This window comes from Nesoenas mayeri (genome assembly GCF_963082525.1).
Source record: "Nesoenas mayeri genome assembly, chromosome: 5".
Taxonomy (NCBI): Eukaryota; Metazoa; Chordata; class Aves; order Columbiformes; family Columbidae; genus Nesoenas; species Nesoenas mayeri.
The window spans coordinates 12262309-12285658 of record NC_137548.1 but is presented as its reverse complement, the minus strand read 5'-3'; the positions used below and the strand labels follow the sequence as shown (position 1 = coordinate 12285658).

The following is a 23350-nucleotide window of genomic DNA, read 5'->3' as shown; positions in this document are numbered from 1 at the left end:
CTATTAAATTACACCATTGTCATAGAAAAATGGGCTTCTGTGAAAAGGCAGGAGATGGATCAATCATCAGTACCCAGTTATGACACAATTACAATGCAAACCCAAAAACCTAATTTTCATATTTGAAGGAACATAAAAAATACTATCCAGAGAACAGCAAGTAAGTTCTCTTCAGTCCTACAGTGCAAAAATATGCATGCATCATGCAATATTGAACATGTGTTCAGGCTCTTAAAAACTGAACTTCAGTGTTTTCTGGTTTACTTTTTCAATTTTTAAGTTTCTTTAACCGGGCAAAATTTTTTTTCAATATGAAGACAGAAAAAAAATTTTGATTTGATGGAATATGTCTGTGTTTAAGTTCTTTAGCTATGCTGCACCTTAAACCCCTGTGGTTTCTCAGGGTGCCACAGTCTGTCTGTCGGTGGCTCCTGGGTGCAGAACGGTGCCACGTCCTGACTGAGAAGCAAGTGAGGACACAGCGGGGAGTCACCAGCCTGAACAGTTTGTTCGCAGTGGGCACAGCTGGTATCAATTATACAGTGCAAGGAAGCTTATTTTATACTCGTCAGCAAGTTTAGGCCACAGTCTAAGATGATTTTGACGGTTTTAAACTGAATAGTTACTTCTGTATCAGTACCCTTAAAATAGAAGGGGTAGAGTTTGCATCTGTGTCAGTTGTGTGAGTTGGTCTAACAGTTATCCTGGGACTAGAAGGAACAGAACTCAGAAAAACCTGAGCAAGGCAGAAAGCTGATCCCTCAGGTCCAGAGGCTTACCTTGTTATCATAGTATGTACCTTCTTTTGATACTTTTTGGAGTGTATTTTTCTGTCTCACAAAAAGGACAATAGGATGATTAGTGCAGATTTCAGCATAAAATAGAGTATTACGATATTTGTATGAATCTTGGTCAGGAATTGCTGGACATCCAATTCTAATGTAAAAGTGAAATATTTTGTGATTGAAAAAGTATATTCCTGTTCCAGTAGAAGACCAGAAACAGTACTTATTTAAAGTATGATTACTGATGGGGTTAAGTGTTTGAATTGAATAGGCTTAAGATCATACTAGTGCTACTGTTTAGAAACAAATTATGTGAAAATGATGTCAATAATGGCTAGAAAATAGAGGTGTGGATTTAGGGGGGGGAGGGTGTTTGGTTTGTTTAAAAAAAAAAAAAAAATTACTCGAGATGTGAGCTTTGGAATAATTGTGGGGAGTAGCTTCTGAGTAACTGTGGCCTTCCCATGATCATTGGGGAATGGAGCACCAAAGTTGCTCAATTATGGAAAATATTCCCTAATGACACATTTTGAATATGTCAGTTAACATCTGCAGTTGGAAGCTGAGGGTTACCCCTTCAGTTTGAAGCGGGAGATGATGTAGAAGTTGCTGTGCTGTGCACTGAAAGAACATAGCCAGATAGTTTCTGGCACGTGGCTGAGGATTAATGATTTCTTGGGGTGTCTCAGATTGCTCTGCAAACATCCATACATTTTCTGCACAAAAATTATGGTCTACTCGGGTCAGCTTCTTAGACACCTCCTGTCTTCTGTCATACTGAAGTCATCCTTTCAAACCTTAAAAGTAGGGATTACCTTGATTTGACAGCAAGTGCTCCAGACAAGTACCACAAGAGCTTTGAGGTCCAGACAATTGAAAGCTATTGGTGAACACTCCTAAAGTGGGGAGTGGGGGTGAGAAACCCAAATAAACAAAACACAGTTCCATAGAAATAGGTGAAGTTCTCAATCTGTATGAAGTTCTCTCTCCTCTAGAATAACAAGGATGACTGAGGTACTTAAAATAGTTAAGCAGCTTCAACATAAATGGTGAGAGAGGCGATTTGCCCTCTGAGGGTGTTTCTTGACCCTCTTAGTTGTCAGTCTTTAACTTCTAAGATTGTAATTGCTGTTTTAATGTTTCCTCTCCTTTCAGGTTAGTGTACTGTAAATCGCTGTAATTGTATGTCCGTTACTTGTATGGTTACAGCCTCTATTTAAGCTTTGGATTTTGTGGAGTGTACATTCGCAGCACAGTATCCATAAGTGAAACTGGCTTGTTAACATTCAGGTTGAACCACTTCCCATTTTTCTGTTTTACAGTTAATTGGGAAAAGGTAACCACTCCAACCACTTTGTGCATCCAAGAAGTTTTATGTTCAAGCCATATATTTGGCTTTTAATATGCAAACTACTTGATTAAATACTCTTTTTCCACGATAAATTATTAATTGCTATAGTTTTTAATCCAAATAGACAAAAGCATGTTTATTGGGATACAAAATTTGTGTGACTTAAAGTACCTCCGACTTGTTCACAGCACTGGACAGGAATTTTGGTTTATTTGCCAGAAAGTTGTTGCTCTGTTTAGGGACACCTGTCATTTAGCACCTTCTTTCTAGTTCTTGAAACCCACTGTCTCAGGTGTCTCAGTGACACTGAAGTCTGTAACTGGTTATGGTTTCTTTCATGTATGCTTCATTTTTATTCTGTATGTTCTTCAAGGATGTTACTTTACAGGGTGTTGTGTTTTTGTATTGTTTTTCCTAGAGTTAATCTTCAGAGCAATTCAGTGTATGTAACCTAAAAAAAAATGCTGATAGTTTTAAACCAAATATGTCTTCCAGGTTTATTATAACAAAATAACTCTTGAAAGCAGCTTCTCTTGGGGAGAGAGGAACTACTCCAGCTTTTGTTATCTTAAGGAGAAGTTTGTTCAGGCACTTAAAGGAGAGCAACTTACTGTGTTAACTAATCAACTGGCCTGTAGACATCACAGACATTCAGTGTGTTAGATCATACGTGCATGGGCTCGGTTGTGTGTGCTTGTATTCAGTAGTACCACTTGAAATCCTTTGTTTGATGGTATCTCCTGCTGCTTGGGTTTAAGAAAATTTTAGCACTTCATGATACTCTAAGAAGAGTAATAAACTGGGAGAAGTGGGAGCAAACTGCAGAAATAATTACAAAGGCAATCTAGTCTTACTCTTTTCTAACGTGCTATTAATGTTTTAGCAGTTCATACCTAACAATAAAGGAGTCATTATGCAGAAGCATAAAAAGTGTTGTAGTGTTAATTTACACAAGCTTTCTGTGGTGTATTCACGTTTCTTGTCTGAAGACTAGTACTACAGTTAATTGGACATGAATTTTTGCTGCTGTCAAAATATGGTACCGATTTCTTGACCTCTGGCCAATTACATTAGAATTTCCGAAGTATTTGAAAGTTAAGGTCCTGATCCTGAAAGTTTTGCCGTGTATAACGATGTCTGATTTCACATGCATTAGTCATCTTAGCTACTCATGGAATTGCTTAAGCAGAAAACAAAGCACATGCAGAATTTTGTGGCATTGAGGCTAAAGCTCTGTAGAATTTAAAGGCGTAACTTTTGTTCTATAACTGTTGAAATGTTAGCCATAGGAGCTATTTTAATTTGTCAACATAAGTTTGTAAACAGCAGTCTGGTGTTAGTTCTTTCTTAACAGCAATCTAAACTTAAACTTCTCCATCTATATTTGGACATGGTGATTTAGGCTTAGTTTAGTTTGAAATTATAATTGGTGGATCTATGTTGATGTGAGTATACGTCTAGTTTTTTGAAGGTTCATTATTTCAGAAAATACAGATGGTAAAAGTAGTGCTGGTTTGCTTATTAATTCAGTGTATTAAGTTTGAACTGTGCAGTCTAATTTCACTTCACATGAAAGTGCTGAATAATTAATTACAGATGATCAGCAGGGAGGATTAAGGTATAAAGCACAGAAAGTGAAAATTGTGAAGTAAAAATTTTAACTTTTTTTAATAACCTAGATATTTTAATAACCTAGAGTCTGGCTCTCAGGATATCTGAAGCCTGTGAGATATTTTTAATAGGTATCACAGAAGAGAGAAATCAAAATAGTTTCTTATCAGTTTGCCAGACTCCTGCAAGTGCTTAAATAGATGGATAATCAAGTCTAACACTTGTATGTGCAAAAGAAACATTGAACACAGTGTTACAAATTGACCCAATAGTTGAAGATCCTAAGTGTGTCACTCCAGTTTCTTTAGATATTTCTTATGTTACTGAAGTTAAGCAAATCTGGAATGGTTGTACTGTGCGTAGACATGGTGACTGCAGCCTGTCATGTTGTAGGAGGCACTTAATGTGAAAAAGGACTTCGTGAAGTGGCAGCTCCTGGGTTTAGAAGTGGCTCTGGCTTAAATCAAATGCTGAAACTGAAGATCCACTCATTTATTTCTCATATAATAAAAAAAGTGTTTCTGCAAATATGGCATAATATTTTTTTTTTAGACAAACTGAGCTGCTTGGGAAATTCCTTCAGATATTTAAGTATGTATTTTTTCTATGCAGTACCTATTTCTGGCAAAGGCAAGTATGCGTCACTACTGCAATTTTGTTGAATCATATACAGTGTGTTTTACTGGGATTCATACTCTGGACCGTTATATTCCTGAAAGTTATTTGAAGATTCAGGAAGTTCGCTTGTAGTCTGAAACATTGCTGTGCCTGTGTCTTGGGAAATAAAAATGGGGAGAAAAGTCTGCTACAATATAATTTATAACCAGTTTGGTTTTTTTTTCTACTTTTCAGATGTTCCTCCTGCTGATCAAGAAAAGCTTTTTATCCAGAAGTTACGACAATGTTGTGTACTTTTTGACTTTGTTTCTGATCCACTAAGTGACCTAAAGTGGAAGGAAGTAAAACGAGCAGCTTTAAGTGAAATGGTAGAATATATCACACACAATCGCAACGTGATTACAGAACCTATTTACCCTGAAGTAGTACATATGGTAAGTGATGTAACAATGAGAATAATTTTTGACTTTTATTTTTAATTCACACCTACTCCTTCAGCTGTATCAATTTATTTTAAGAAATCATACCGAGATTTTTGAAAAAGTTCAACTATGTTTACACATCTGCAAAACAGTAATATAACAATGCTTTTAAATCCCATTGCTGCTGTTGGTTCTGTTTTTCTTCAGATAAAAACTAACACATACATGAAGGAGAACTAAATTATGGTTTAAATTGGTAAAAATGAAGTCTTGTATTAAAAAGATTGCTTTTTTCCACACTTTTTTAATAGATGTTTATAAAAATGGAGAGGAATGTTAAATACATCCAGCTGTTTTAAAAAAGGTAGATTTCAAAAATGAAAATTGAAAAAAAAAATATTAGAATTAAGATCACCTGTGCGAGCTTGATGCTTAATTTATGTAATCCCACTCAGTGCCAGTGGTTGATTTTTATTCTGTATTCAGAGATGAGGATGAGAGTCGGACCTTATTTAGTACACTGGATGGCAGATGAGGATTCTGCTGGAACAAGGAATGCGAACTGTTCAGACCTACGTTGTTTCTCCCTGCTCACTATCCAAATCTTAGCCAGCTAGCCCCACTTGTTTTTTCTGTTGTGCTTGAGTCTGCTCCAGAGGAGGCCATGAAACTGTAAGAGGGTCTTTCAGCTCTTGTTGCAGTGACCAAACACGAGTTGGCTGGAGTAGCAGTGAGGTTGAGGTCTCAGGCCTTTTAGCTGTTGTCTGCAATACGCTGAGAACAAAAAGCATCTTCTGAAACAGCTGACTGCTGAGCCTAGAAGAAACTCTTGACGGTGTGTGGTGTGGTGTTTTTTTCCCAAAACTTTATAGCTTGGGGTGAATTCTCAGGGGGATAAGAAAAGTGTTTCTTTAACATAAATATGAACTCAGTCAAATTTTGAGGTCCTCGCACAGATCAGACTTTGAAGCTTCTTCCAAGATTCTAAGGATTTATAGTATAAAAGATGTTGTTTATTCTGGAGATTGCTTGTTATCTAAATCAGCCATAAGTGTTTACTGATACAGAAGTTATTTTCATGAGAACTTATGAGTATCTGAGGATTGCTTACAACTCTAGATGTCAAACACGTACATGAAGCATTGAGGATGGTTAATGAGGAGATGTGGGTATTATGGCTTTTCCCATGTCTTGGTAGTTTATTTGTATCATTGGTTTTTGCGAATTGATTGCTTCTTTTGGAATACTTGACAGTGATGAAAGGGGAGTTATGAAAGAGAGTTAAGCTTGCTGAGTCTTCATTTAGGTAAAATGGAGTTCATAGTGAGTTCTTGAGTATCTATGTCAGACATTAGTGTTTGCATAAGAAGACTTAACTGCCCATAATTTAAAATTTTTGCCTTATGTGTCTGCATTATCTTATTCCAGTAAACATTTGTGGCCAGAATACATTTGGCTGAGGAGAATATACACTGTCTTCACATTCAGATGCAACTAATGGTAATAAAGGCTGCACTTCGATCAGTTCATAAATCTTGGTGCAGAATTTGGCTGCTATCTTAATCGCCAGCGTTTTCTGGGAGCACACAGCATCTGTTTGGCAATTCTTTCAGTGACTTCAAAATGCTTTTCATGTGCAAGATTCTAAAGGGTGTGGGGTTTCCTTGCTGGTTCTTACGTGGTGCTGTGATAGACACTGTCAGTGAAGGCACCCGAACTATTATTTTGAGGTTAAATTCAGATAGCAAGTTTTTTAGGCCACTTCTATGGAACAATTTCTTTTTGGTCATCTATTCTGAAAGTAATATATTCCTCCTGCATTAGCACTGTCAGCCTCTTTCTTTGAGCCTTGTACGTATAGATTGAAATGTACTTTTGCTAAATTCTAGCAGTAGATTTCAGTTAATTTTGTGTATTTTAGGGAAAAATAAATCTCATCTCTCTGTGTACTTCAAGAATCTTCCAGGACACATAAGTTATGCTAAGTTGTGTGCTGTTACTTCCCTTGAATTATATTAAGAAGGAATAGTATTTTCAGTAAAATTATTCAAGTGGCCAAGAAATAGTCAATATTTTCCTTTTCAATAGCTTATAATCTTATTTCTTTCTGATACGAGAAGCATCTACCTTATCTGGTGGTCCTTTATTCTTTACAATTATAGTGTTCATGTCATGTCCATCTACCCCACCCTCATCCTTTTTTTGCTTCAAGTGCCCTGGCCTAATTTATAGTAAGATCTTGTCTTAAAGCTATATATTAATCTAGTGGCTTAGTTCAACTATTTAATGTTAATCATAAGTTTCCTTTTCAAAAGATATGAGAGAAATTAATTTCTAAAATGGATTCAGTGTTACTCTCCAGTGTTAGTGCGAGAGTTTCTTCTCTTTCTTCCTCAAAGAGCCAGCTGACAGATTCTTAATGGTTTTTTTTTTGCATTTGTACACAAAGATGTGATGGGAAAGGAAATGTTTTTATTAAATAATTGTATAACAATTTCAGTTTCTCAGTTATGATATCATAAGGTTGAATTTATTAGCCTCAGAGCAGGAACTTACCTCTTTTCAAAATCATAAGCCATGCAGTTAAATGTCTGAGTAAATCTTGTAAATATAAATGATAAGTTTAGGTTTTTTGATCAAAAGCATCTGTTACAGATTCTTATTAGAAAAGAATGCATGTTTGGGTTTTTTAGCTTGGCTTTTCAAGAAAACTGGACTGTATGAGAATGTTCTGCTGTGCACTAGTTTGTCAGAAGTACCGACATCAGGGTATTGGTTTTGTAGAACTTTGAGATTTGCTAGCTATGTAGGATACAGATCCAAATTAATGTTGCTTTCCAAATTAATGCAGCTTTCCACCTCAGGAAAAGATGGGCAGTATCTGGATTGTATCTCTTTTAAGGACTATAAAGGTGGACATCAATATGAATATTCTCTTCCCCGCTGGCCAGCCAGAGGCTGTTGAAGAGAGCCTGAGGAGGCTGGGCAGTCCTGCATGTGGAGGTTCAGGACTGTTTTCTAAGAAAGAAGTAGATCAAAAGCTTGTATAAATATGGCTTACTTAGTTCTGTAGCTCCCAGAATAATTTCCTTAGTGGTGGTGATGATGAAGTTCTTGTGGATGGCAAATTACCATTTTTGTGAAGCACACAGGCTAATACTACTTTATAAAATTGACAATACGTAGTTTTATTTAGCAACTGATGCAGTTTTCCCTGCAACTTTTCGTGCATTATGAGAATTGAATTACATACTCAATTATACACCTAAGAGATTGATTTTGGTGGTGGCGGTACTGGTTTTGGGGTTTTGAGGATGTGTGGGGTTTGTGTTGTTTTGTTGGGGTTTTTTTCTCTGATCTTTGGTCTAGAATACGAGATGTTACTGTCAACAGAAGTGTACTACTTGTGGTTCTATTTAGCTATTAGGATGTGAATATAGAAGGCACAGACTTTCAGATTCTATGGCTTGACGTTCAGAGCTGTTCATGTGAAGCTTCACTCAGGCTTCTCAGCACAAGGGAGGAGAAAATGCGTAAAGATATCTCTGACACTTACTTGCTTGAAAATATTCTCCAGGGTTATACAAAATGGGCCACCAGAAAAGCAGGGTGCGTAACTACCATTACAGCAAGCATGTCTGTGATGCAGTAAAAATGCAGCTTGTTTGCTTTTCCTTTTTTGTTCTGCTGTCTTCCTAAGTTATGACCTTTGCATTCAAGTATTGTCAGTGGTAACAGCACAGAGAGAATTTTAACACAGTAGCCCAGTTTTCCTAAAGATTCGCATTTCATAAATTTGGTGGGGCTTGTGGGGTTTTGTTGGAGGGAGGTGGAGCTGCAGTGGGGTTGTGTTTGAAGTTACGCTATGTTTTTTTAGTACTTCTGTGGGAAATCTGCCTTAGAGAAAATTAGGTTTTGCAACTTGTCTGTGTGGTCAAAAGACTGAGAATTTAGGAAGAAGATCAGCCTTTGGCAGAAAGGTAAAGGTCTCACTCATTAATTCATCGTAAATTTTCCTAAATTTCTGTGGCTTAATAGATGAGAGAGTTTCAGGTTTGTGCCTTCACGGAGAGATGCTGCACCTTGATTTGAGCAATTTGTGTTCTGTTAGTCAAGAATATAAAACACAAAGCACATCAAATCAGGCTTCATTTGTTCCATTGCTTATGGAACAAATTATTCTGGTTTGGGGTTTTAAATCTTTCTGTTTGATGTTCTCAAAAATAAAAAATGTAAAACATTGTACCTTACATGACCGGACTTTTCTTTTTTGTAGCAAGAGCCCGAGACTTTCTCATCTAGAAAAAGCCAATTATTCTTCCATTTGCTTAACAGCCTTAGCAGGTTTTAGATTTCAAGTCTAGTCTTCCTGGATTTATTTTCTTGGAAGAGCATTGATTATTGTTTTCACCATATTTTTTTAGGCGAAGGTTGGAGGTTGTTAGTTGCCTGATGTCCATGCTTTTAAAAAGGGGAACATAATGATATTTTAGTTTTAGTTTTAATTCTCTGAAATAGTAATTATTCTGATATGTCAGTCTCAGTCTGTATCAGACCTACATCTCAGTGGCTGAAATGAAGGAATATTCTGAAGAAAAATACAGCCTCAGGATGACTTTTCCTTCATGGGAAAATGATGTCATCCTTGCAGATTTAGCTAATACGGTTTGCTACTGCCTCCCACTGTCTGCTCTGCCATCTGTCACATGTGAGATGGCAGGACAGCATGTACATATGCTCCTTAGCCCTGCCAGTTAATAGGTAATTCACAGCATTATTTTAAACTGTGAGTGGAGGTGTTGATGAGAAGTCAGCATGTGAAGAAAGAAACGTGGCATTCTGCTGCCTTTCCCAGGATCCCACCAAAGACGAGTGGAACACATTCCTCTGCGAAGTAGCATCTTTAAACTCAGCTTAATCTTTCAGAGCTTTCAAAGTAATCTTCAAATGATCAGCAAGAAAGCTTAGATAATATTTGAAAAAATAAAGACACAAAAACATCCCAAACCAACCAACCAAAAAAAACCTCAATAAAACCTGAGAAAATAATAAGAATGTGTGTATGGCACATATGATTTTTATCTATGATGGAATTTGAAGAAAAGATTGAAATTGTGGCATAAAGAATATATCTTAAATGGGATATTGGAGTAAATCTTGCATTCTGAATAGCTACATTGTAAGTAAATTAAAACTTGCAGGGTTTAGGGTTTTTTCTCAAATTGAGCTGTATTACATAGTTGTTGAAAGTGTAGGAAACTTTTGGCTGATGAAGTAAATAAAATGTACTTTTGCTTCCTGGTAGCCCATGGCTTGGACAAGTGCAGTCTCTGCTGGGTTAAAAACTGTCTGGAGGGCCAGGCCCAGAAAGTGCTGGTGAATGGGGCTACATGTAGCTGTTGGCCAGTCACTAGTGGTGTCCCCCAGGGGTCAGTGTTGGGTCCAGTCCTGTTTAACATCTTTATTGATGATTTAGATGAGGGGATTGAGACCATCATCAGCAAATTTGCTGATGGTACCAAGTTGGGAGGGAGTGTTGACCTGCTGGAAGGCAGGAGGGCTCTGCAGAGAGATTTGGATAGACTGGGAAAATGGGCTTATTCCAATGGGATGAAGTTCAACAAAGTGCTGAGTCCTGCACTTTGGCTGCAATAACCCCCTGCAGCGCTCCAGGCTGGGCGCAGAGTGGCTGGAGAGCGGTCAGGCAGGAAGGGACCTGAGGGTACTAATTGACAGGAAGCTCAACATGAGCCAACAGTGTGCCCAGGTGGCCAAGAAGGCCAATGGTGTCCTGTCCTGTATCAAAAACAGTGTGGTCAGCAGGACAAGGGAAGTGATCCTTCCCCTGTACTCTGCATTGGTGAGGCCACACCTGGAGTATTGTGTTCAGTTCTGGGCCCCTCAGTTCAGGAAAGACATTGAAGTGCTGGAGCGGATCCAGAGAAGAGCAACAAGACTGGTGAAGGGACTTGAACAGAAGACCTATGGGGAGAGGCTGAGAGAGCTGGGGTTGTTTAGTCTGGAGAAGAGGAGGCTTAGAGGTAACCTCATCACTCTCTATAACTACCTGAAGGGAAGTTATAGCCAGGTGGGGATTGGTCTCTTCTCCCAGGCAGTCAGCAATAGGACAAGGGGGCATGGGCTTAAACTCTGCCAGGGGAAATTTAGGCTGGATATTAGAAGGAAATTCTTTACAGAGAGAGTGGTGATCATACAGAGAGAGAGTTGATGATCTCTGAGGTCTTTCCCAACTCAGTCGATTCTATGATTCCTCAAGTAAGACATTCAGTTCAGTGCATGTTCCAATGAAGTAACCTTATTTTTTTCCTATTTGGTTCTGGAGATGCCCTGTACTGGCATGTTTGCTGAGTCAAGTATTGGTTTTCTTGGAAAGGCTCAGTAAATGTTTCTGCTGCTCCTAGTGATGTAGCCTTTTGCAAATAATTTTTTTCCCTGGCAGATCAGCTGCTCTGCCCTGTTATCTCTTGCTTTGCCAGGCTTTGCAAGTGTATTCTCAGATTTTCCCTTAAATACTTGCAAAAAGACACTTCCAATCTTACAGCAATCAAACATCAATAACAATGTATAGGTTAACTCTTACTGGTACTTGAAGTACATATTTAGGATGTATGCTTGCTGCTGAAGCTCTGTGTAACCGCTGCAGCTGATTCAATAAATGAGTTTTGTGCAGGATGTAGCTCCATTCAGCAGAGCCACCATTCTCATTGTGAGCAGATGTTACTGAAGTTTACTTTAAAATGTTTGAGTATTTTTAGGAAGCACAAAATGGTCTGTGTATTTGAAAGCAGAATTTACTTCAGTGTTGTAAGTAGGTATAGACTTGAAGTGAATTTCTTTATGAAGCCTGATGTAATCAGTCATTGTGAAGGGTTAGGACAGAACACCACTATGTTTTTATTTTGGCAGCCTTCTCATTTCTGCAATGTGTTCAAGCTGCTGAGAGACTCAGGCATTTGTCTTAAAAGATCATTTTGAAGTAGTGGAGGTGGTTTAGGAACATATACTAATTCAAATTGATCTTTTCTTTTATTCTGTACAGAAATAAGTTTAGACTGCTTGATACTGGTTTGATAATGAGTAAGCAACAAAATAGAACAAGAAAGTCTCTATTGGGTGTGGCTAAATAGATTATGTATTTCTACTTGCTCAGCGATTTGGTTGTCTCCTACCAATGTCTGCCCTACCTAATACTCTGGATTACAAGTGGAATTGAGGAATTAGTCTCTTTTCAGTATTGACAGCCATAGCAGTCTTGGGTATACAGGTAGAGGCTTTTTCAGGTTTTCTTACTGGCATGTGCAGAAACCTTTTCTGTCCAGTTTGCCCAGTAAAGTTTTAATCATTAACCCCTCAGGGTGTGAGAACAAACATTTGAATTGCTTGTTAGTTGTTCCTTTGTTACTCACAGTGAAGCCAGCTGGTTTGGCTAGCTAGCATTTCCCATGGAGAATTTAGGATACTGCAGACCTTTTAGATCTTTGCACCACTCTAGATGAGGTGCGCTAAATTTATCCCAAAAATCATGTAAGATTTTTTTTTTTTAAGCCAACAAATGTATTTTACTTTTTGTGATTATAATTCATTATATGAATTAATATGTGATTGTTTCTGCTGATACATTTTTATTAAAGAAAACTCCAGCTCCATGCACTTAGTTATGTGGTTGTTTTGCCCAGACCGCAACCTCATGGAAAAATGTTCTGTCCATGTGACAGGGAATGGGTTTTTTGTCTTTTTTAGGGACTTTGAAACTTTCTTCATCTTGAAGGGTTTGTGAAAAGCATTACTTTGCTTCAAACACAGTATGAATGTGCATCCAAACAAGCACTTAGAAACATAATTTATCTGTGTACGTATCAGCTGCTTGAAAAGTGATTCATCTTTGTAGTCTGTTCCAGTTCCACAAGGATGCTAAACAGTTTTCAGGGTTTTGAGAATTCAAGTGGAAGATGAAAGGATTAGGATGTGCATTTCTCCCCACTCAATACCCTGTGATGTCAGGTAGATGGACATGTTTTAAGAGAAATACCACTAAGAGGTGGAAGGAGGAATTGGTTTTAAAGTTTTTCCATGTTATATACTCATGGCGTGGAAGGAAACTGATAATATTTTGCAGAGAAGAACAGTTGTGGATAATCTCTGTTTTGCATCTTTGCTTCTGACTTCTTCTGCAGGTCGCTGTAAGGCTTTATGAAGTGTATATAAAAAAATGTTTGTGTAAACACTTGATATGCATTTGTTTGGGCTTTTAGAATGTGTGTGTAAAGAGATCAGAGCAATATCCTCATTGCAAATGTCCTAGCAGTAGGTTTGTGCTTTAAAGAGTATTGCCTGGAAAAGTAATCTCCAAGTTAGAAATTGTTGAAAAAGAATGAATGTACCTCATTATTGTTTAAACTACTGGGTTATGTAGCCTGTATTTTTGCAAACATTCATTAAAATAGTTCATGTGGAGAATTCTTAGTCAAAACCATCTTTGAAGTCTTTTTAAAATTATTCACTTGTTTGAAAGTTCTTAAAGACATTCCTGATTTCAGTTTGCAGTTAATATGTTTCGAACATTACCACCATCTTCCAATCCAACGGGAGCAGAATTTGATCCAGAGGAAGATGAACCCACCTTAGAAGCTGCATGGCCTCATCTACAGGTATTTAAGGAAGACGAAAGAGTCACAGTCTAACAAAATTTTGACATTGAAGTCATTGTTTATTGACTCAAAATCATTTATTTTATGGGTTTATCTCAAGTCAATTACATTTATTTGCAATATTTAAAATATTTATTACATTTAAACTGATAATCTTTTTAAAATTTTCAGTTAGCATTATTAGAGGTTAGAGGGTTATTTCTTGCAGTACAGCTGTAACTGCTGTGATTTGAAATGACATGCAGCTTGTCACTATGAATGCTTTGATCTGACTGGCACAGCTCTGGCTTTCAGAGGTGCCATGGCAAGCAGAGGAGAACAGAGAATTTTCATAACACATAGTTCTGGGCTTGGTGAATATTAGATTACTGTACGTCATCAGAGTAAAATCTAGTGATGGAGCTCAGCAAAATTTCAGTGTGATTTAGAGAACATTAAGTTCTTGTACTTTGTCAGGAGAGCCAGAGCAAAGCTTTTACTGTGTGTTATATAAATAAATATAAATAAAAACATAATGCAGTTCTGAGTAACTAATTTGTAATTTTGGTCACGTGCTGCTACTAAAATGGATCTATGTTTAAAAGACTAATACTTTTTTCTTTTTTTTCAGCTTGTTTATGAATTTTTCTTAAGGTTTTTAGAATCTCCAGATTTCCAACCTAACATAGCTAAGAAATATATTGATCAGAAGTTTGTATTACAGGTGAGGAAAAAAAAAAAAAACTTCAAACTCTAAATTATTTTACAGTGCATAAGATTCAAGTAAAGTGTATCTCTTGTTTTCTTCCTTTGCAGCTTTTAGAGCTCTTCGACAGTGAAGATCCTCGTGAAAGAGATTTTCTTAAAACAACTCTTCACAGAATATATGGGAAATTCTTAGGCCTAAGAGCTTACATACGGAAACAAATTAATAATATATTTTATAGGTATGTCAACATGTTTGTATTCTGGTGCATGTGATCAGGTATACAACTAAAAATACTCCCAAGACAGTGCTAGCAACTTTTAAAATTCTAAGTGAGTTTATACCCAGTATTGCTACATCTAACTATAATTAATACCAACCAAGGAGATTTAAATTAGGGTAGTCTTGCATACACCATAAATTTGACAGCTGAAATTTGACTTTGTGTGTGACTCAGTGGGTGGGTTTGTTATCTTTATCTGTGAGGTTTGGTGTTGTGTTTTGTTTTGCTTTTTCTTACTGGGTAGTAGTATTTGTATTACAGTAGTACCTTAATAAAATGTAGTTGTTCTTAATGCAGGAGTTGGGCTCAAACATTCTGTGATTCTGAGGGGTAGAGATCTGAAAGTTGCTTGCAGGAACATATTTACACCCTTTTCTTTCTTCAGAACTGAGATGTACCATTTAGATCTTGTGCAATATTTTTAACACCATAGAATAAACTGTAGTATCATCCCTGATGCAAAAAATGTAAAGATGAAAAATTAATCCACAGTTTTACCAAAGGTCTTTAGAAGTGTGTTTCTACTGTCATTATGTTAAGTGTGAATTCAAGATTATGGTGCCTTTTAATTAGTGTTTTGATATACTTTTCTATAGCTATTTATGTTGTGTAACTGTTTTACAGTTCTTCCATGATGTTTCCCTTTTTCTCTACCACTGTTGTTTTAATCCTGAAATGAATTTATCATGCTGCCCCTTTAAGAAAATATCAAAAAGCTGACATAGACTTGGTGCCATCCCATGAGTGACACCCCTGAGTGCCAGCTGTGGAGGGAGCTTATCTTCCCAGTCTGTGGTAACAAGGAAGCCTTTAGGAGAGATACAGAGGGGCTACTTAAAAATAATTATTAAGCCTTCAGTGTCATGCGGACAGTTGAGCCAGTATGTCCTGAGGAGACAGTACAGGTGTATCTTCCAAACAAAGAACTTGCAGGAATAGTGGAAGCAAAGTCTTCCAACACAGGTCTGGTGCAAGGCTTATGAAAGATTAAGAAATGTTCCAGTCATTAGATGAACATTGTAATAGTTTGTAGAAAAATGTTTTAAATCTGAAATGTATATGGCAGATTATATAATTTGCACTGTAGAGACAACCTTTCCCTACCAAGGTCTAGGGGAAAAATAAATTAAACGGAAAACAGAAAGTTATATCATATTTAGGAGCTAGAAGCAGAAACATTTTGAATCCAAGTGTAAACTAGTGTTCCTGGATACAAGCACCAGGGAGGAAAGTTGTTTCAACTTCTGTCTTGAATTAGTGGGTTGTGCATGATAAGCTCTTAAAGTATGTGTAGAATTTTTCAAAAATATTTCCTTTTCTTTTACTTTTTCCTGCAAGTCACCAGTTTATTATTGTGCTTATCTAAGGAGTGTGTGATTTGTCTTTTAGTCACTGACCAGAATTCTGCCCAATAGTACATTAATATTTTTTTTCTAATATATTTAAAAATATATTAAGCCGATCCTGTTAATTCAGTCCAAAGCTTTTGTGTCATTGTATTTAGTTTTGTTTGCAGTTGTTGGCATGAATTGCATAGAAAGGGTCTTTGAGGAGAAGAAAGTGTCACATTGAATATTCTGAATTAAAAATATATCTTAATATGTCAGTCAATGACTAATTGGCAAATAGAGAAAATATTTTCAAATGAGCGGAATTATTTTCTCATAAGTGTAAATTTTTATAAGTATTTGCAAAATACCTGAAGTTGTGCATAGAACTTTCTCAGTAAATTTACACTCGGGTGATTGAGAAGAGGAGTGGAAAGATGATTGCCTAGGAAATTACAATGCTCTATCAAAAGAAAATTCAGGAAAATTTGACTTCCTCTGTTCATTACTGAGCCTCTTGTATGCACGGAAATCTGTAATGCCAAAGAGCTTTTTAGATCCATAAGTAGTAACTGTTTGAACACCTTGTACTTGCATGCCCTATAGAAGGCTGAGTCATGGCATTTAATTATGCCAGGTGCTTGTGTTGTTTCGATATTTAAAGCATTGTTTGCTGTGTTCAGTTTTCCATTATTAAAATGGCATTGAATATGATTATGGGAAAAAGCCCAAGCACATGCTGCTTTGCTAAATGTGGGAGAAAAGAGCAAGCACAAAGCTTGAAAGCAGCTTGATGCGGAAACACAAATCAAGCTGCTTTCAACACCAAGTTTATTTTCCACTATGTGTTTCTGTTCTCTTTTTACTGACTAAAACCTGGGAGGTCAAGGCTACCTGTAATGTTACATGGGGATCTTGGTGTTATATTTCTGTCTCTGTTCAGCAGTAACTGAGTAAAACTTTTCATTTATTTAGGTTTATTTATGAAACAGAACATCACAATGGCATAGCAGAATTACTGGAAATACTGGGAAGGTAAGTTATAGGCTTTGTTTAGTTAAACTAACTCGATCTCCAGAGTAGACTTTAAAGATCAGGTTGAGAATTAGAGATTGTCACATGATATGAAGCTATTTTAATCTTGTCTCAAAGCAAAGCTGTAAAAACAGAATAAATGTTGTGGAAGGTTGCAGAAACCCAGCAAAAACTTGAACCCTGTAGCAATGTTTTGGGATGTGACAATTTTTTAAAACTTTTTTTTACGTCTTGTAGCTTAGGATCTTTGCAATTAATGCTAGTTGTAAAGCAACTACAAATAACATGTAACTCATTGAAATTTATTCAAAAATTCTTCTAACATCACTAAATGCATAGCAGGTAAACAAAGCATAGGTTATGAAACTTCACAAAACTTTTGTCAATCTAATTTTATAGCAAACTTCAATGATGCATCTGAAAGCCCTTGAAACTAGAATGTTACCACTTAAAGCTGATAGCCTCATCAAAACTAGTGTGTTTTTTATCAAACAATTTCTCTAATCCATGTGCAAGCTTTTGGGTTTTATACATTATACATACACTATAAAAACCTAGTTAGGTTTATTTTATGACATTTCCATATCTTTGCACATAAAAATAGCAGGTCAGCAAGAACAGGTTGTTCAGGGTGCTGTCTGGTTGGGCTTTGGAAATCTCCAATGATGGAGACTCCACAACCTGGGCAATGTGTCGCCGTGTTTCTAGCACCTGGAGGCTTTCTCAGCCTTTCTTTGTATGTCAGATGCTCCAGCTCCTTTATGATGTTTGTGGCCCTTCACTGGACTCCCCCCAGTACATCCATGTCCTTTGTGTCCTGGGGAGCCCAGAACTGGCCCCAGCATTCCAGATGTGTCTCACCGGGGCTGAGCAGAAGGGAAGGATCATCTCCCTGCAGCCCACAATGTTGTTGAAGTTGGAAAGCTGTTTTAAAATTTTCTAGGTCTGCATTTCTGCCCAGAATAGTCATTTGATGTTCAATGATTAAAGTTACAAGCTACATTGAAGCCTGTAAAGCTTAAATACTAGAACAGGGAACTAGATCTTCAAAACTGTTACTTAAGTCACCAGCTTTTTCATTCTTGGTTTTATTAAGTTAGCTTTAAGTGTTACAAATTTAAAAGTTAAGTAATTTTTTTCCCCAGACATCCAAATATAAATTTCTAGTAGTTAAATGAGGCTTCTGAGCTGTAACTGTTCTGTACTGGTTAATTTTCCAATCCGTTAGGAGTTTCGTGCAGCATGCTGTTGACATTGAGCTGCTTATGAGTAATAGTTTTTAGTTGAGTCCCTGCATTTTGACTTGCCAGAAGTAAAGAGAAATTTAACTTCATGCTGAATTACTGGGTTTCATTCTTTGCTAAGTGCTATATAATACTGGACAAATTAACACTTCCACTAGGAACTACTAAAGTGGTTATGTTTGTTTCTGACAATCATCTACTAACAGGATCACAGAATTTCTTTATGCTCAATCAGGGCCAAACTTGTCCTACAATTCTGTTCCTCTTCATGGTTAACAAACCTTAAAACATCTTGGAGAAACTTTTTTTATAAAGCTAACATAGTGTCAAGTATGTGGAAGTTATGGCAAGAGCACCATAGAACTATTAATGTAGAAGGAGGGTTTTGATATTATGCACTAAGAGACTTTAGGAGGAATAACCTCATACTCTCAAAATACTTGTACTGTCAATACTAGTGAAAATTATTTTAAGCATGTGCAGCAAGGGTGTGTGTTACTTAGCTTTAATTCTGGGACATCATCTGATTTCTGAGATCTGAAATATATATGAAACTTTGAATTTTTTAATGTGTTGGGATTTTGGTTTTTGTTTTAAGATGTGTTTGACAGGTTGCTTTGCCTGGGTGCCTTCTGTCCTTGTTAGTGAAAAGCACTAGAATGAATAAAATAGGATTTAAAATAGTAAACGGGTAATAGGATTCTGGAGGTTTTTACTGATGTTAATGCTAGCAAAGTGAGCAAACAAAACCCACTGTTACAGTACTGTGATTTTAGGTAAAGGTGCCATTGACCCAGCATTGAGGCATGTCTGCGCTCACCAGTAACTGGGATGCTGTATGATGAAATGATGTTTAGTTATATGTGAGAGTCTTGCAGAAACAGTAATGTTTTAGCAGAAATCATGTTTTGACTTGTATGCTCACCTGGGCTGATCCAGTCTCTGGTTCATTCTTTAATTCCATGAAGAAGCTGGGAGAAATATGTATTCAAAGCTTTGATGATAGTCAATAGTTCGTAGCAAAAGTTGGAATCTAAAGTGTAGGTATAGCCTTATCTTGCTTCGAAAAATAATTTGAGACCTGTGAAAGACTTGGGTGAGGGATGGGCAGAGGCTGATCTAACTGTTCTGTTAATTTATAAACCTCAGACAACTGGATCAAAAAATAAATAGTCTCTGGTGCATGCTTAATTTGTAGTTTTTTCCGTTGCATCATGTTCTCCAGGAGATTGGAGAAAAACATGCGATGAAAACAAGAAGTTTGATATATTCTCTATAGTAGTGCACGTTTTGTATAATTACTGATTTTTATTTTTAAATTTATTTCCCTGGCAGCATAATTAATGGATTTGCCTTACCATTAAAAGAAGAGCACAAAATATTCCTATTGAAGGTTTTGTTACCATTGCACAAAGTGAAATCACTCAGTGTCTACCATCCACAGGTAGGTTTTGTTCAGCGCTTTTCATACTAGTGTTCAAGCAGGTTGCCTAGAGAGGCCGGGGGGTCTGGTCATTCTGATGTGGATTCTGTTCTACGCTCCAACATTTCTCTATTAAGAGGCCTTGCAGAAATTATTTGATGTATGTACCTGTGATGCTTCACTTCCTGAGGGGAAAAAAAATAAATATATATGCGTGTATACAAATACCTTTTTAAAAAGTACTGTAGTGTTGATAGATGATACACATGAAGTACTTAGCTAAGGTGAGAGTTGTTGATATTTATCCACGCACAGAATTTTTTGCTTATCTTGTTCCTGTCTGTGATGTTTAGACATACCTAAACTGCAGAAAAGTATCGTTTTAGTGGATGTCATCTATAAACATTTTTTTCTAAACTACCTGGAGAATTTAAGCTGAATTCAGTTTCTTAAAACTGTTGATGTTTTGAAAAGAATTGGGGCATTTACTATTTACATCATTAATTAATTCAGTAGATCTTTTTAGAAGTACACAGGAAAAAGGGCGACTTCTGAATTGTATTGTGCTTTTGAACCAGCTGTACCTCTCCTGTGCTGGGTTTTAGTTCCATTCAGAATTCCTAGAGGAGCAGGAAAATCATACAGTGTTAGAAAACAGTGTTATTTCAATATTCTGCAATTTTCTCTGTGAGAGATTGTTACGTAGCTTTGGTTTTTTTTAATTTGAAAGTTCAACATTTTCAATGTTAGTTCAAGTACTCCAAGCTTTAAGTACCATTTCTTCAAATAAAATTACTAACAACTTGTATTTTTAAGAACACCATTTGTATAATTACAGTTCTCTAGAAATTAGAGCTGCTTATAAACATTTGCTTTGGCTCTTGCCTGCTGGGGCTCCCACCAGTTCCTGTTGAAGTAGTCGGCCAGAGTGGCTCCTATTTCAAAATATGTTGTTCTTTTTTTCTAATGCTATGAACATAACCTGTTGGGGTGTGGCCAATCAGACCTTTTTTATAATCTCAACCAGCGCAGACATCTCTGATCGCCGCCTTTTGTTCTGCCTACCTGAGACGTATTGGTCTTTATCTGTTCTCCTTAGTTCACAAATTAATTCTCAAAAGCCTCCAGGTGATTTGCATTCCTCATTACTGTCAGTAAAAAGAAGACAGTGATATAGGAATGCTTCTCTTACGTGTTCTCCTGAATGAAATGGGAAGGTACTTCAAATGAGCTTAGTGTGTGACACACCAGAGCAAAACCACAAAACTTCACATGGAGACAGTGGCAGATATTCAGAAGGATTTGCCACCAAATCCAGATACACATGAAGAAAGCTAGTTTCTATATTCAATTCAAATTTACTTTAGATTAGCGGAGAACACTAGATGTAATGATCTGTATACATTCCTCAGGTTACCTAGAGACATTCTTGGTAGCAGTTGTCAGAAACAGGAATTGGACTCATCAGCTGAACTTCTATAAATGGAGAGACGTTAGAAAAATGGTTAAACAGTTTGTGAGCTGTGCAGTGATCCTCCCATTTACTTTGGGACTCTTGGCCTATCGACTGAAAGGGATGTAAGATTCACTGTTTACGCACAGATACAACTCTCATTCTCCAATCTGAAGTTGGTAAATGCTGTAATTCAGCCTTCGCTTGTTTCAGTTTCACATCGATATGCATAGTTAGCATTAATTCTCATATATAGAATATCCTATGATTTACAACCCTTCAATGCGTTATTAACTAACTTGGGTTATGAAATAGAAAATACTTAGTAAATCAGCATGGATACCAAAATGTTAGCGAGTGGAAAGTACTTCAGATGACAAGATTGTGATCTTTAAATCCTGTGTTTGAAAAGATGAAGTGTGCTGAAATGCAAAGTACTAGGTTGAAAAAGAAAAACATCAGATCATGTATTTGTCTATATTATACCCCAAAAAAAGGTGAGGACAGAATTGGGAAGGTTGTGAAAAATTGGTAAAGGGTATTTGCCTTATTGTTGTTTAAATTGTCTGCTGAATAATTCTTGTAAAATTACGGGAAAACTGTTTTGTTTATATTTGAATTCAGTACTGTTTTTCATTTATGGTCATGATTTGAAAGTGTGTTCAGTTTCACATTGTATGTTAATGAAAGTCTTTTTCTTTTACTGTAGCTGGCATACTGTGTAGTTCAATTTTTGGAAAAGGACAGTACACTTACAGAACCAGTAAGTTTATATTGTTATTATTATATATATTCTGGATATTATTATCCCTTTCATCTGTATACTGTTTAGGAAGGTTTTGGAAACAAAGTATTGATATGTAATTGTTTTTATTAGGAAGAATCAGATATTTAGCTGTTTTGATCTGTCATATTAGAGTTTTTATTAACAGTTATTTGGAATGTCCCAAGTGAATTAAATCAGTACCAAGAGCATCTCTCCTGCAAACACGCCAGAGCTTATCTGCTTATTTTGTTCAGGCTGACTGAGTGTGAGGTGGTTGATCCAGAAGCAGTTTGGTCCATTATTTGCTTGCCTGAACTGTGCTCTGTTGAGGTACTGATGTTCTGGTGGAACACAGAGCTATCTACTGATGCAAGGCTTTTGAGTCAGATCCTGTTCATGTCTACCAAGTCTGGACCATAAACAAAGCCAGACTTTGGTCTGGCTGCACATAATTGCCTAGATGAATGCTTTAAATTGTCCTTGGTAGTATCTAGTGTTTTGCATCATTACACCAGATATTCAGTGGGTAAGAAAGAGTATTTTTAATCATTGAGTTACAATCAGTAAAACGATTGCTGTTAAGAAAAATGCACATTAGTAGATTATAACCATTTCTGGTGCAAAATGGGAAACTGGGATTCATGAAACAAATGAGGTATGCAGCTAAGCAAGAACTCTCTTCTACTTGGGGCTTTTATAATGGTAGAACTTAATATTTGTGAAGATATAAAATCTCAGACGTTCTGTCATACGTGCTGTATGAGATCTTGAAATTTTAGCTTTCTTTGAGACATCAGCTAGGATGTTACATATTTCCTTGTACAAATCTGAACTAAGGAAGTCTGTTTCCCTTTTTGATCCCAAATTAGTACATGATTACAACATTCTTTAAAACCTTACCACATGCATCACCAAAGTACTAAGCTCCCCCTACAAAAATTCTAGTCATCACAAAGTAAAACTTTGTTTCCCCTTATAATTGTTACATGAGACTTTTTGACGTCTTATTAAAAAAATCTGCATAAATTTTCCAAGGCTTCGTTGAGGGCTTATAGTGTCTGCTTCATGATTCAATCATGCATACATGAAAGATGCACTGATTTTTCACTGAGTTGTCTGCAATGATGTTAAATATTGCTTATAGTTCTTAAATATGAAAAGATGGACTTCTATGAAAATGTCCTCACTTTCATAAAACAGAAGAGGAGACTGCTGCTTTTCCCAAATGAGGGGAAAAAATAGTTGTCTGATAAAAAGGCTAATGATTTGTTGCAACTTTTAAACTTTATAAGATGACAAATATAAACTTCATTTTAAAAGAGTTTTTTTTCTATAAGCCCGTACTCTTTTGTTTTGGTTTTTTTTTTCCCCTCTGCTTCACCTAGGACTAGGCAAACACTCATCGTTTTGTTCTTTGTGGCTTTTTAATCTTTAACTACAAAACAAAAAGCGTTTATAAGCTTCTATATTCAAGGTTGTATTAATTCCTCATCAAAAGTATCTAAATTTAAGATTGACTGCTATGCCAGTCATTTTTGGAGGAAGATGTCTTCCTATTTGAATGTTGTTTGGCACCAAATTGCCACAGATGAAAAACTGTTCTTATGGTATGGAGGGAGTAAAAAAAAGTTTAAAAATCTTATATTTTGGGTTGAAAACTGCAATCTTTGAGAAAAA

The 23350-nt window shown here is 36.5% G+C and overlaps 1 protein-coding gene across 2 annotated transcripts in view; it reads left to right on the top strand.

Moving 5' to 3' along the window:
• The window catches only part of PPP2R5C (protein phosphatase 2 regulatory subunit B'gamma), an 83660-nt gene that overhangs the window by 45453 nt on the left and 14857 nt on the right, over nt 1–23350 (top strand). For both annotated transcript variants that reach the window (XM_080345783.1, XM_080345784.1), the window contains 7 exons: nt 4600–4799; nt 13346–13456; nt 14067–14159; nt 14252–14382; nt 16728–16787; nt 19367–19475; nt 21617–21670. In XM_080345783.1, the coding sequence (XP_080201909.1) occupies nt 4600–4799; nt 13346–13456; nt 14067–14159; nt 14252–14382; nt 16728–16787; nt 19367–19475; nt 21617–21670 (758 nt within the window). The remainder of the gene's footprint in view (nt 1–4599; nt 4800–13345; nt 13457–14066; nt 14160–14251; nt 14383–16727; nt 16788–19366; nt 19476–21616; nt 21671–23350) is intronic.